The 14,782-nt window shown below is 36.7% G+C and overlaps 1 protein-coding gene across 1 annotated transcript; it reads left to right on the plus strand.

Annotated features, from left to right (window-relative positions):
- The first annotated feature begins 1,085 nt into the window (after nt 1–1,085).
- SGO1 (shugoshin 1) lies at nt 1,086–14,554 on the plus strand. Its single transcript, XM_045538071.1, has 8 exons — nt 1,086–1,250; nt 3,277–3,425; nt 3,508–3,701; nt 7,622–7,698; nt 9,386–9,444; nt 10,694–11,515; nt 13,823–14,009; nt 14,230–14,554. Exons 2-8 carry the CDS (start codon nt 3,284–3,286, stop codon nt 14,342–14,344), a joined length of 1,596 nt encoding a protein of 531 aa, XP_045394027.1. The 5' UTR covers nt 1,086–1,250; nt 3,277–3,283; the 3' UTR covers nt 14,345–14,554.
- The last annotated feature ends 228 nt before the right edge of the window (nt 14,555–14,782 follow it).

A 14,782-nucleotide genomic window follows, 5' to 3' on the forward strand; every position in this document is an offset into this window, starting at 1 on the left:
TACGGGGCTTTGGAGACAAATAAAGCTTCCTGGAAGAATTCAGCTCTACAATGAGACCTTCAGCACGAATAAGAGTAAGTCAGGCCAAGGGAAAGGAAGGAAAGAAAGACTGTTCTTGACAGACAGAAACATGGGCAAAGGTGGCAAGAGGAATTTCAAGGAAAAGAGAAAATTCACAAGAGGTGGAACCAGGAACCATAGGACTTTTTAAGAATCAAACATATTAAGGAGTTTGAACTTCGCCTTAAATGCAATGGGGAGCCATTGAAGAGTTTCATATTTGTTCATATTTGCCTTGTAAACATACTACTCTGAAAATGAAGAACAAAGGCCGTGGGGTCTGTGGTTAGAGTCGGTACTGGTGCAGTTCAGGGGATGAGATTAGGTAGGAGGCTGGACTGGGGGGAAATGTGGGTGGGTCTGAGAAACACTTAGAAGGTAGAGTTGGCAGGACTGTGCGAGTGACTGGATGGGGAAAGATGAAGAATCAATAACGATGACTGCCCAGGATTCTGGGTCTGTAACTGGATGGATGTTAGTGCCATTTCCTGGGAAGAGTTCAACAGCCGGCCAAGAGAAAGAACATGGAATTGAAATTTTCAGATATCTGCAGTTTCTCTAATAATATCTCCTTAATCCAAAGTGTGTTGCCTGTTTTGGTTTCAATTTCCCCAAAAACTGCCTCCATGTAGCAAGCTGGCTAACCGCTTGAGCCGGCAACAAAGCTAGATTCTTCTCACAAGAGGGAGCCCTTGAGCACAACCTGGTAGATGGGAAGCTGTCACGCTAAAGAAACAGGAAGCTTTGAACGAGGAAACATACCCCGTCTTAAAGGTCTGGGAGTCACTCCACCCATAAAAGTCCTGCGACTCAGCAGAAAAGCCCCGGCCTGGCGGGTTCTGAGGGGCTGAACCACTGGTTCCGCCCCCAGCGGAGGAGCAGGGAACCTGGTAGATACCCGGATGTGCACGCCCGGTCTGAGCGCGTCACGTGACGTCGCCTGCCGAGGAGGGACTCTGCCTGAGTCTGTGGCCGTGGCTGCGCCGTCGCGTCACGTGACGGCCCGCCAGCTAGCCAATGGGAGAGCGTGGCGGAAAATTTCGAATGTCATCGCCGTAGCTGCGGACTACGGGAGACGGTGCCACAGACCTGGAGGGCCTGGATCGCGGGCTCGCGCGCGGCGGGAGACCCTCGCCGAGCCCTGGAATGTGAAGAGGCGCGCGGTAGCTGCTGCAGAAGCAGCGGCCAAGGTATCGTTTGGGACGCGCCTGAGGGAAGAGGGAGGCCAGGCCCACTTCCGGCAACCCCCTCTGGGCTTTCGCCAAGCCCTCGGAGCAACAGAAAGCCGTGGGTTTTTCAGGGGTGGAACAAAGGCGTAGTGACCCCTCTCTTTGGCTTCCCTCAGGTTCCCAGTATCGTTCTAAATTCGATGGCCGATAGCTCCGGCTATGGAGTCAAACTGACCGAGCGCTTTACGCTGCCGAACCGCTCGATCTGTGCTTTCCGATGTTCCGGTTTCCTGTTGTTAAAGGGGGTCGTGAACCTCCTACCGGGCCTCTCGCTTCGTCAGTTACCCCGCAGAGGCCAGAACTGACCACTGCGCTACCCGGCTGCCTGCGCAGCAGGACTAAGTGGAAAATTATGGGTGGAGATCAAATATTTTAGTTCTTTTGAATCCAGAGCCCATGCACAAACACCGTAACCATAGAGACGGTCATCCGGCACCCGGCTTGGCCTGTCTCAGCTTTCATTCGTTCTCTCTACACACCCCCTTTTAACACCATCGCCCTAGGGAGGAAATAAAACTTATGACAAATTTCTTTTGTGATATTAACTTTATTAAATGTGATAATGAAAGCTTTTTAGATAAGGCTTTTCTTTTAAAATACCTTAAGTAAGCTAGATCATTTACTTAATCTGTATGGCTCTCAAACATCTCCAGTTCTAATTTCAAAACTTCATTGTGGCAGGTTATTTTATACAACCCATGTGCCATTACTGCTTTAAAAAATAGTTGCCCTTGTTCTACTGGGTACCTCCCAGTATATATTGTATATATGTTGGTAGAAAGGAAATACTTAAATGGCATCTACATTATATTTAAGACCCAAGACACTGCAAAAAGGAAAATAAAACCTGGAGAAAATACTCAAGAAAATGTTAGGTTTAGGAAAATATTTTACTTAGAGATGGAAATACCCTTTATGGTGAAAATTGTATACATAGATTATCATAGGAAACAAGAATTTTTTTTTTTTTTTGTAACGTTAAGATCTGCAAAGTGCTCTCTAGGGTAAAAGATATTCACAAAGAGTAGTTTGACATGTTTAGTACCATGATGAAGCGTATCTGATTGTCAGCACTGAAAGATTCAGTGTACTATGTATTAATATACTCAATAGCATATTCCTCTGTCATTGTATGTTTTACTACTTTTTTTTTGAGACACAGTCTTTTTCTGTTGCCTGAACTAGACTGTAGTGGCGTCATCATAGCTCACTACAACCTCAAACTGTATGTGGAACAATTTTTATTTAATGTCTTATTTGCTATATTCATAATTTACAGCCCTGAATTTTAGCAATAACTTTGAGAATACTAACAAGTGCCTCTGCCCTAGTTCCTGTGCATTCCAGCTCTATAATTGTTATAATAGCCTATTAAAATTGTATTTAGTGCTACATAGTTTAAACCTCTATGGAACACCTTGACTTTCTTGAGAGTGTGTGCATATTATAAGTGTTACTGGGTTAAAAGAGTGTGGAAGAGTAATTGAATGAGCTATTCTGATAAATTAATAATTAGAGAAGAGGTGGAAAACAAAGTACAGATATATGATTGCCGCTGAACTAATGCTGTAAGTTTAAGCACTAAAGTTGGTCATAAACATTTTTTGTAAGAAGCATAAATAGTAATGGCATCAAAATAATAAGCACTTCCCATATTGCCTAGCATATAGGCTCCAATGAGTATTTGTTAAAGAATGAATAAGTGGAATATTATGGAATTTTGGGGTTAAAAATCCGTATTCAATAAAACTTCCCTATAAAGTGCCTGAGGAGGATAAGATTATGCCAAAAATATTAATGGGATTTTAAAGCTGCAAAGTTTAAATTATTATCAGGTCAGCTAACTTATCTACTTTGAGCTAATTTTACAGTTAAGTCTATTTAATCCATTCTTTATAACAACCTTTATTTTCATTCTTAAGTTGTATATTTTGATAATATTGTCTCTGAGAAAAATTAAATATTTTTTGTTGTTTTAAATTCTTAGGCATAAGATGGCCAAGGAAAGGTGCCTTAAAAAGTCCTTTCAAGATAGTCTTGAAGACATAAAGAAGCGAATGAAAGAGAAAAGGAATAAAAACTTGGCAGAGATTGGCAAACGCAAGTCTTTTATAGCTGCACCATGCCAAATAATCAGTAAGATATTTTTATGTTTTCCTTTTACATCACTTTTAAGTTTACATTTAATAACTCATAAACTTTTTTTATCCTCTTTTAGCCAATACTTCTACACTGCTGAAAAATTACCAAGACAACAACAGAATGTTAGTTTTAGCTTTGGAAAATGAAAAATCCAAAGTAAGAGAAGCCCAAGATATTATCCTACAGCTGAGAAAAGAATGCTACTACCTTGCATGTCAGCTATATGCATTGAAAGAAAAATTTACTTCACAACAAAAAGAAGCTGCTCAGGTATTTTTATTACAAAGGCTGAATTTCTTAAAGAAAAAGTTAATCCACGAGTAAGTTGTTTAGATCAATTACGTTATTTAAATTAACTACCGATAGCTCTGTTATTAGTGAATTGATTAAAACATCCTTCTTCAGTGGTCTAGTACAGCTATTGTGTGTGGCTAATTAAGAAAGCTTCAAACATGTAGCTGATTAAGGTTTGTGCCTGCCTAACTTGGTTCTGAAAGCAGGTTGCAAGATAAGGTATAGAAGAAATAGTTTAGCCTTTTATACACTGCCAGTCCATTTGAATGTTCAGCTAAGTCAGTCAAAGACAATACAACTAAGCTAAAGGTGGTAGTTGAAGTGGACTAATCCAAAAGTTTTAATCAGTGCTATCTTAGGTTTTCTTTGTAGTTTTGCTATATCCAGTGGGGTTTTATAAGAACTACCTTTATTTGAGGAATGGGGAGTGTTTAAGTGCTTTTTGTAGAATCTTTTTTACCTATTTGTTGGCTAAATAAGGAAGACTATACATTATCTCCCAGATAAGAAATATCCTGAATAGTGTGCTGACCAAATTTTTAATCTGATTCTGTTTGTGTCTAAGGTTCTAAAGAAAGGGGTCAAAAATGGTCCTGCCAGCCAAAATATTACAGACGTTGAGAAAGTTTGCTTTAGGATATTCTTTGTGTCTCATTGTACGTTAATACTGAGAAGAGCAAGGCCAGGCGCAGTGGCTCAAGCCTGTAATCCTAGCACTCTGGGAGGCCGAGGCTGGTGGATCGCTCATGGTCAGGAGTTCGAGACCAGCCTGAGCAAGAGGGAGACCTTGTCTCTACTAAGAATAGAAAGAAATTAGCTGGATAACTAAAAATATATAGAGAAAAAAATAGCCAGGCATAGTGGCTCATGCCTGTAGTCCCAGCTACTCAGGAGGCTGAGGCAGAAGGATTGCTTAACTCCAGGAGTTTGAGGTTGCTGTGAGCTAGGCTGACGCCATGGCACTCTAGCCCGGGCAACGGAGCAAGACTGTTTCAAATAAAAAAATACTGAGAAGAGCAAAGATGAGCCAGTTTCTCCTTCCCTTTTCCCAGAAGCCACTGCCAGGGAAATCACATGGGGCAGAGAAAAAGAAAATCAGTGGTGAGTGTCAGGTGTTGACAGAACAGTTTACTTTCTTCTCAGTGGCTGTTTGCTATGCCGGTGAAGACAGTTGCATTGCCAGTTAGGCCAGGAGGCCAGAAGACCAGGGATTGGGGGATACTTGAGAAAGGAATTAAAGTCACCTCTCCATTAACAGATGTCAGTGAAAGAGTTCTTACTTTCTATAACTAGAGTGATTCCTTTTTTTTTCTATGTGTGATGTAGATACATGTGCAGTATATACATATACATAGGTACACACACAGGCAATATGTATGTAGACAGTGTAGATGAGAATTGCATTAGATATGATTTCTTCACCTTCATGTGAGTATTAGATTATTTTAATTTTTTTTCAGAATGTAATCTTTCCAAATTTTTTCTTTCCCTTGTTCAGTCAACTACTAGGAGAAAAAAACTCTCCAAAGACATTTGAATCTTCCTCCTCCCTTTCCAAAGTTTTTGCTGAAATGGCACACAAATAGTATAAAATGAATACTCAATGAGATAATCACAAAAGCAGTGGGAAAAACATCTATTACCACAGGCAATCAATGATTTTTGAGTATTTATTAAAACGTTGTTAGTTGCTAGACAAATGTGTTAGCATTTAAAACATCAAGGTTTATTTTCTGCCATATGCTCATTGTGTGTGTCACTCGTTCTCAACCATCATTCTATATTTGTGCTTCAATGTTTATCAAGTCCACTTAGCAGTGATGGAGAAGCTTAAAATGCTTTATTTATAAGAATGTTTTCTTGCCTACCAGTAGTTAACTTAGCTTGTGAGTAATTTCTGTAATAGCCTTTCATTCCCTAAATTTTATAATAGATCTTTTTAGTGATTTGTTTTTAAGTTATATTGCTGTATAGTTAAATTTTCTTTTCTCTTTTATTTATCTTCAATAATTGTATTAGTTTCAGAACATTAGCTATGTGGATATCAAATTTAAAGGTTTTAACAGAATTAAATTTCCGTTTTTTTTGTTTCTGATGAAGAGTTTTAGTTTGTTCATTACAGCATCAACATATATGTGCATCAGATTTCAAAAAACAATTGAACTAAATTAGAATGGCCTCTTAGGAATTGAACTAGAATTCTCATCTTCCTAACACAAATCTACAAATCTGCCTGTGTCTACACTTGTGTTCTCTATCTTCCCTCTTGTCACAGTGGCAGAAGTGTCCCTGCTCCTATTAAAGGCCAGGTTCCCCTTGTGCATCAGATTACCTCTTCTCACCTCCTATAGGACTTTGCTCCTGGAAGTTTGTTCACTTGACGTGTCTCCCTCTCTACTGGATCATTCCAGTTGTCGTACAAATATGCTTTAGTATTTCTCACTTTAAGACAAAAAGAAAAATGAAACCTCTCCTGGTCTCATATCTCTCTATCTTGTTTCTCTGCTTCGCTTCACAGCCGAACTTTTCCAAAGAGAACAGTGCATTCACCATCTTTACTTCTTTAGCTTTTGAAACCACTCTTAATCTGGCTTCTATACCTACCATTCTATTGTTGCTGTGTGTCAAGGTCACCAAAACCTCCAAATTCAGTGGTCACTTCTCTTTCTTCTTGACCTTTCAGTAACATGCAATACAGAGATTACTCTTTACTTGAAATACCTTCTCTCTTAGCTTTCTTGGAACTCCTGAGCTCAAGCAATCCTCCCACCTCAGCCTCCCAGAGTGCTAGGATTACAGGCATGAGCCACTGCACCCGACCTTCTCTTAGCTTTCTTGATATCACGCTCCCCTAGTTTTCTTCCTACCTTTCTGACTTGTCCATGTCAATCATTTTGGCTGGCTGCTTCTTTGCTGTATATTTAAATGCCAGTTGTCCTACACTCATCCTCTCCCATAGCTTTATATACCATCTTTCTGCTGGTGACTTCCAAATTTATAGTACAAGAACTAAACACAGATCCACATACATACAGCTACTACTTGATATCTCCACTTAAACGTTTATAAAACATCTTAGACATACTTTATAAAAAGCACAATTCTGTTTTTCCCCCTTCCAAAGATAATATGTACTTTTGGCTCCCTCTGTCTTACTCATCTCAGTAAAGTAGCCTACCCATTTGCTTAGGCCAAAACCATAAGAGGCTTCCTTCTCCTTCATTGTCCTCACCTCCATCCCTGTTCTATCCCTGAGCATGATTTGTTATCTCAAGGCCTTCCACTGGGCTTCATTCCATAGCCATGACTCTAGACCTCGCTGATATCATGTTGTACTTGATTTACTATGATGATTCCTTCTACTCCTGGCCACTTTCAATCCATGCCTCACATAGTGGCCAGACTGGTCCTTTTAAAACTTTAATCATTTTATTTCTCTTCTTAATATTAATTAACTTCCCATCACAGACTAAAATCCAAGCTCATGGCTTTCAAGGCCCTACATTATCTGGCCTCTGCAAATGCATCGTCTACTGTTCTCAGTGACTATGTTCCAGCCATACAGTCTTTCTTTCCTAAACACAGCAAGGTTTTTCCTATAGCATGACTTTTGTATTTGTTATTTCCACTTCTTCCTTTTCCTCCCGCTCTTTCAATGACTGTTTCCTTTGAGTCTACAAATTATCATCTATCTTTGTTCTTTTTTTTCCCCCTGCACTAGAATGTAAGCTTTAAGGGGATAGGATTTAATCTGTTTTTTAGCTATTATAGTTGCAGTTCCTAGAACAGTGCATGGCACCATAGTAGACTGTCAATAAGTATATATTGTTGAATAAATGAGTGTTTTGTTATGACTACTTCGGTTACAACAGTGTTTTGTTTTAATGCATTAACAGAACCAGGAAATATGTCCCTCTGGAATGGACTCCAATAGTGATGACAACTCCAGGGATTTATGTATGAAGAATTTACCGTTAGTATCAAATTCCTTATTATGATTATTAATACCAAGAAAGATTTAATTCTGTAGTCCATTTATAAAAGGAAATTTCCATCATATCAACTCTTGGATTTGGGGTCTGATATTCTCTCAACTGAGAATATCTTTAAGAAAATTTGATGTGTTAAAATTTTATTATATATAGCCAATGTAAAGGTTTCTTTTTCTTAGATGTAACTATTAATACTTTTTTGATGTCTAAGAATAAGAAGCCTTGCTAGAATTTTTAAACTATTCCCTTCAGTCATATTTTTCTCTGTATCATCTTTTTATTCTAGGAAGGATCGGTTATTGAAATGACTATATTTTACCAATCCTACAAATAGTCTAGTTTAGAAAATACATGTAATAAAACAACGTATTCAAAACAGCTGTCACACTGTCTTGCTGATCCAATTTATTTTTCCAATTAGACCCTATATACCTTCTTCCCCTTCTCTTGGCTCAGGTGTACTTTATTTGTTTGCTTATGAATTATAGAGATTTAATTACATACACAGATGTAAAATGCACAAATCTTAATTGCACAGTTTGATGATCTTGACTAATGCATGTATCTGTGGAGCAAAACTTCAATTAAGATAGAGAGCATTGCCATCAATCTAGCCCAGGGTTTCTCAGTATTGGTACTAATGACATCATGGGCCAGATAATTCTTTGTTGTAGAAGGCTGTCTATGCATTGTGGGATGTTTAGTAGTATCCTTTACCTCTGCCCACTAAATGCCAGTAACATCCCTCTCCCCGAGTCATGAGACCCAAAAATGACTTCATATATTGCTAGATATCCCCTGGGGAGCATAATTGCCCTTAGGTGAGATCTACTGCCATAGACAGTTCCCTGTATCCCTTTCAAGTCTATCCCTCTCTCCTTACAGAAGTAACTGCTAATATGATTTCTATCTCCATAGATTACTTTTAATCATTAGTAGTTTCTAAATTTTTAAACTTTGAGATATGACAAAATTTTTGTTATGGGTAAAAAATAAGAGGAGGTAATTGATTTTTTTTACAAGATTTCTAAAGTAGTTAAAACAGCTCTATATCTATTACCTAAATCTATTGTTAAATTTTTGATGTCTAGAGTAGAAAACTCTATGGAGAATAAGGAATGAAATTGTTAAAATGAAATAGCCAGTAACAGTATTAGAACATAAAGAAAATTTCTTATTTCTTAAACCAAAGAAGAGCAAGATTTTTAAAGAAAATGAACAATGTTAAACAATTTCAGAAGAGTTCAGTAGTGTTAAGCACCATAAAGGCATGTATTACCAACAAAGCACAGCTGCGCTAATGATAAAACAGCCTCCTGAAGAGTTAAGTAATCAAACTGTATTTTTAAAAAATATTTTTTAAGTCAATTCTGATTAGCTATTTCTTCAGTTAAATGAATTGGATTATGGCATGTTTTCAAGTGGAAAACATATCCAACTTGATATGTTAGTTCTTCCAGTGGGAGTTGAATGTCAGTCATAACAAATCAACCTCCATGTAATCAATGTAAGTGTTTTTTGGTTTCCTTTGATACAGAATAGATATATTGATTTGGAATAGAATTATGAAATGATACTAAAGGAAAGAAACCTATAATTTAGGAAAATGTTAAATTTGTTTTTATTACATAATAAATAAATTTTCACTTTTCATTGGTATTTTGTAAGGCGAGTTCCTCTTGAAGACACTGACCTTCCAAGACAAAGAGAATCATTTCAAATAGAAGGTAATTCAAGTGAAAATGTAAAAATATTAGTAAGGGTAAGATAAGATCTTGAGAACAGGTAATATAATTACATTTCTCTAATTCCTTTTTTAAGAAAATTTTTTAAATCTGCTCATCTGGTATTCTGCTCAAAGCAAATCTGTTTATTTTTACACAGAATAATAGCGTTTTAAAATACATCCATTCATTATGCCAAATCTTTAATCAAAAACTTTGGCTGTGACTATGGCAGCAGTTTACTGAGCCCTACTGTGTGTCAAGCTCTGTGTTAGGCATTTTACATACATTATCTCACATAACGTAACCCTCAGAATGACCTAGGAATATAAGTACAGTCAGTCCCGTTTTACATAGACTCAAAGAGGTGAAGCATCTCACATGAAATAGCCCAGATGATAACAGCTACGGTTTAAACTCAAAGCTGAACTCCAAAGTCATGCCCTTCTTACTATTAAATTGATATGTCAGTATCCTCAAATATCAATCCCCTCTACTTGAACTAAGCTGTGAAGAAGGGATAGCATTTGAATAAGCAAAACCAGACAAATATCCTCACTTTTCCTAAAAACACAGATTATATTTCTTACCTGAAAGGCTTTCCAATTATCAAATCTAACTCATTTTTCAAAGAACAACTTAGCTTCCACTTTCTCATTGTATTTGTCCCACTTTGGAATCTGAGGTTCTGCTCCTCTGAATCTGTACTCAATGATAGATATAGACTATTCATTTTTCTTTAAGCCAAAAGCACATAAAACCCCATGTTAGAATATTTTTGAAGATCATACAGTTTGAGTATCCCTTATCCAAAATGCTTGGAACTAGAAGTGTTGCAGGTTTTTTCAAATTTTAGAGTGTTTGCCCCATACCTGTTTCAGCATCCCTAATCAGAAAATCTGAAATTCAAAATGCTCCAATGATCATTTGCTTGAAGCATCATGTCTACACTCACATAGTTTCAGATTTTGAAGCATTTTAGATTTTGGATATTCAAATTAGGGATACTCAAACTGTATAAGATTCTTTCACAGGTCAGATATACGCCATCAGTTGATCACTGACAAATAAATAGATGGTAATATTAAATTACCTAGATTTTTATTTACTTACTGTAAATGTAGGAAAACTATAGTAAATGACAGTAAATGCCTTTTCTGTCATTCCATTTTTAACTTTGAATTCCAAAATTCTTGAAATTCAAATTTCCACAAAGTTAAGACTTTTTCTCATTTATTTTTAAAATTCTCAGAGCAAGTATCCATTATTCCTCAAGACACACTTGGATTTGATTCTGATTCAGGTGAAGCTAAGTCTACTGATAATGTCTTACCTAGAACTGTATCTGTCCGTCGTGGCAGTTTGAAGAAACATTTTAACAGTCCGTGTCAGTTTGATACCTTGGATGATTTTGAAACCAGTCATTTGGCAGAGCAGTCTTTTGAATTGGAAAAAATTAGATTTGTAGACCCACTAATAAACATGCACATACCTGAGAATGTAGAACAAAATGTTTGTCAATGGAACAAGGACCACATTAACTTACCACCAATGCTGATTCACCCAGGAAGGTTTACTAAAACAAAAGAAGTCATTTTAGAATCTAAATCTGAACAAACTAAAAATAAGCATAGAACTGCACAAGGAAGAAAAAGAGAAGAGAAGAGAAAAGCTAACAGAAGGAGAAAATCAAAATCTATATCAAAATATAAAGAGAACAAAAGTGAAAATAAAAGAACTATTAATATTTCAAAAAAAAAGTTGGATGAATCTGTCAGTTCCGGTGACGCTTACAATTTTAATTTGGAAGAGGGTGTTCATCTCACTCCTTTCCGAAAACAAATGAGCAATGATTCTGATAGAGAAGAAAACAACAAGTCTGAAGTAAGCACCTGTGAATCAAGTAGCTCAGGAGATGATTCTGATGACCTCTATTTGCCTAGTTGCAAGAATATTCAAAATCTCGCCAGCGATTCAGATAAGAGACCAGTCACCAGGCCTCAATCTAAAAGAGCACTAAAATATACAGATGAAAAAGAGACCGAGGATTCTAAGCCAACAAAAGCTCCTACCAGTAAGTGATCTACTTGTTTGCCTGCATTTTTAATGTTTATGATAAATGATCACTCCTGATGCTTATATACTATACTCACCATCTGTTTCTCTGGGGGAGGTTATAAACTTACCATCTGTCCCTCTTTGGGGGAAGTTACGGTGTGATTAAATAGTGGGAGACTGGGGGTGGAAATCACAGTTGTGTTGCTCTGACCTACTTCATGCTAATTTAAATCCTCTTTAACAACAAACATTACTTGTTGTGGAGACAGTATTTTTGTTTCAGTAAATGAGATTCCCCCAAGGGGGGCTTTTTTGTGGAGTTAGGTTGAATTAAAATATCTTTTATACACTCACCTGAAACGTCCCCTTGAAAATGAAATCAAACTTGATCCAGTGACTTGTCATTTTAATGGCTTTACTTTATATTTAATTTGACAGAAACTATGATTTAAAATGATTTTCTAGTTGGTGAAAGTAGCCTAATGAGACCAAAAAATGTTTTCCTCAATTGATGGGCTTAGTTTTCTTTTGTAAAACATTTATAAGACATCTAAAAACTGTGGCTCGAAAATCTTGCTTTTATGAGATCAAAAGTAGGCTTGGTGCAAATGTTGGTAATATACCGTACAGCTGCCCACAAAGATTTTCACCTTGGAATTTTAGTTAGTATGGTAAAACTAATGTATATGGTCAGGTTGTATCACTCAAAATACTGTTGTTGTTTTATTTGATCCTCAGAACAGTTCTATGAAGTACAGGTGTGTGTTATCACGCTTATTTTGTTTATAAGGAAACTAAAGCCTAAAAAATTGAAGGGAACTTTCCAACTTCACCAGTTAGGTGGTGGTAGCATGCAAATATCTTTTTAAAAAATATGCTGTAATGATGGTAGAATAAATCAAACAAGATTGGCAAGATGTTGATAGTTATTGAAACTGGGTAACTCAGAGTTCATTATACTGTTGTCACCATCTTTATGTACATTTGAAAATGTCCATGATAACTTTTTACAAGAAAAAAAAAATACACTCTAAAGTAGTATTACTCTGAGTTTGTTCCCCAGACTACCAGCATCAGCATCACCTGGAAACTTAGAAATGCAGAATCTCAGGCCATGCCCCATACCTTTGAGTCAGGATCTGCATCTCTTTAACAAGTTCCTCTGTGGATTCATACCCATTAAAGTTTGAGAAGCATTATTCTGGAATACAGCAACTGATCTGATATTGTTGTTTATACATATTTCTCAAGCTGAAAGTTGGAATAATTAATATCGTACATTTATGTGGCAACAAAAAATGCTGTTTTAAACCCAGATGACACTAGAGCCTGCTTCATATAAAATCATTTCATAGTTACAATTTAGGTTTTGGGGGAATACCATTTGCTTTTTGAAGCTATTTGAAGGGACTGTTTGTCTTGCAGTATCCTTACTGTGTTCTGGGCACCTGCTTCCCATTACGGGTGTACCTCCAAAGTAGAATAACTTGGTTGTTTCTGACAAGAAAAACACTAGGTAACTTTGTAACATACTAGCTTTACTAGAGGGAACCCCTTTTCTTCTGGTTTACACAGAGGCTATGATTTAGATGATTCTCATTTATTTACTAGAAGGAGTTTAAGAGGGTTTATAAGACTAGAGGGGGTTGGCTATGGTGTCTTGAGCCTGTAATCCCAGCACTTTGGGAGGCTGAGGTGGGAGGATCACTTGAGCCCAGGAGTTAGAGACTAGCCTGGGCAGCATAGTAAGACCTTGTCTCTACAAAAAAATTAAAAATTAGCCAGACATGGTGGCACTCACCTGTAGTCCCAACTACTTGAGAGGCTGGGGCAGGAGGATCGCTTGAGCCCAGGAGTTTGAGATTGCAGCGAACTATGATTGAGCCACTGCACTCCAGCCTGGGCAACAGTGTGAGACTGTCTCTTAAAAACAAAACAAAACAAAAAAAACTATAGGAAGCTACTTAATGATAAACTTGGTATTGAATGAGATAAAGAGGCCATGATGGTTCTAAATAGCAAGGTATGACTAAAATGAAATTCAATAGTTAGCTTAAACTAACTTTTTATCCCCAAGCTATCCCAGAAGAATTTTAAGTTTTAGTAAAGTGTTCTATCAGTTGTTCATATCTACTGTAGTTAATTATTTCAACATTGTTTGGTTTGAGAGGAAGAGAAAAAAACAGAAAGGTTAAAAAAAAATCTATATTATAAAATGTTGGATTTGTATACATTTAAGATATATAATTGAGCATAATTTTAGTTCCTGTGATTTTGTCTTGTTTTGTTTTGGACCCATATTCAGTAAAAGTTGTCTTTGTAGGTGCACCACCTGAAACTCACCAGTCACCTCATTTTAGCCTGAAGGATATCACCAATGGCCTCTATCCTGTAGTTAAAATCAGGAGATTTTCTCTTTCTCCAAAAAAGAATAAAGAAAGCCCAGCAGTGTCTCTGCCTAAGCGTAGGTGCACAGCCAGCGTGAACTATAAGGAGCCCACACTCGCTTCGTAAGTATTTGATTTGTGAGAACACATTTTTAATGATGCATGTTGGGGGAATAAGGTTATAGAGCTTTGTTTAAGAATGAGTTATATTTGAAACATAAAAATTTAATAAACTGAAGTAAAAACATTAAAATTGTCATATTTTGCCATAACTTTATACCAAAGAATAAGTTAATATTGGGATTCTTACGATTATGCCTAAGATCTCTTTTTATCCTTATAGGAAACTGAGAAGAGGGGACCCTTTTACAGATTTATGTTTCTTGGATTCTCCTATTTTTAAGCAAAAAAAGGATTCCAGACGTCATTCTAAAAAAAGTATGAAACAAATACGATGAAGCTTTTGTTGGATACTGTTTAAATTCATCCCATACCCTTTTCTATTGCTCCAAGAGAGAATATGTAAGATAGTACACAAGTGGGTCGAACTATTGCCATAGAACATTCTCTTGATAGGACCCTAAAACGTTTCTTCAAGACTATACTTCAAATGTGATGTTTTATCTTAAAGCTTTAATAAATTTATTTTTTCTTTTGAATACAAATAACTGGACTTAAACACTATAATTGTTTAGATTTCTTATGTTGCCAAAACTCCTCAATTTTAGTCAAAATGTATATTATACCAACATTTTGGAAATCAATGATTATTCAAATTAAGATATTTTAATTATAAGTTTCTGGCATCTTTATTTTTCCCTTAAGTGGGGGATACTAGAGTAAATGATTTTCTAAGACAGGCTAAGGATCATTTGAAACTCTTTATATAGTATTTG

Source organism: Lemur catta, chromosome 1 (assembly GCF_020740605.2).
Source record: "Lemur catta isolate mLemCat1 chromosome 1, mLemCat1.pri, whole genome shotgun sequence".
NCBI lineage: Eukaryota > Metazoa > Chordata > Mammalia > Primates > Lemuridae > Lemur > Lemur catta.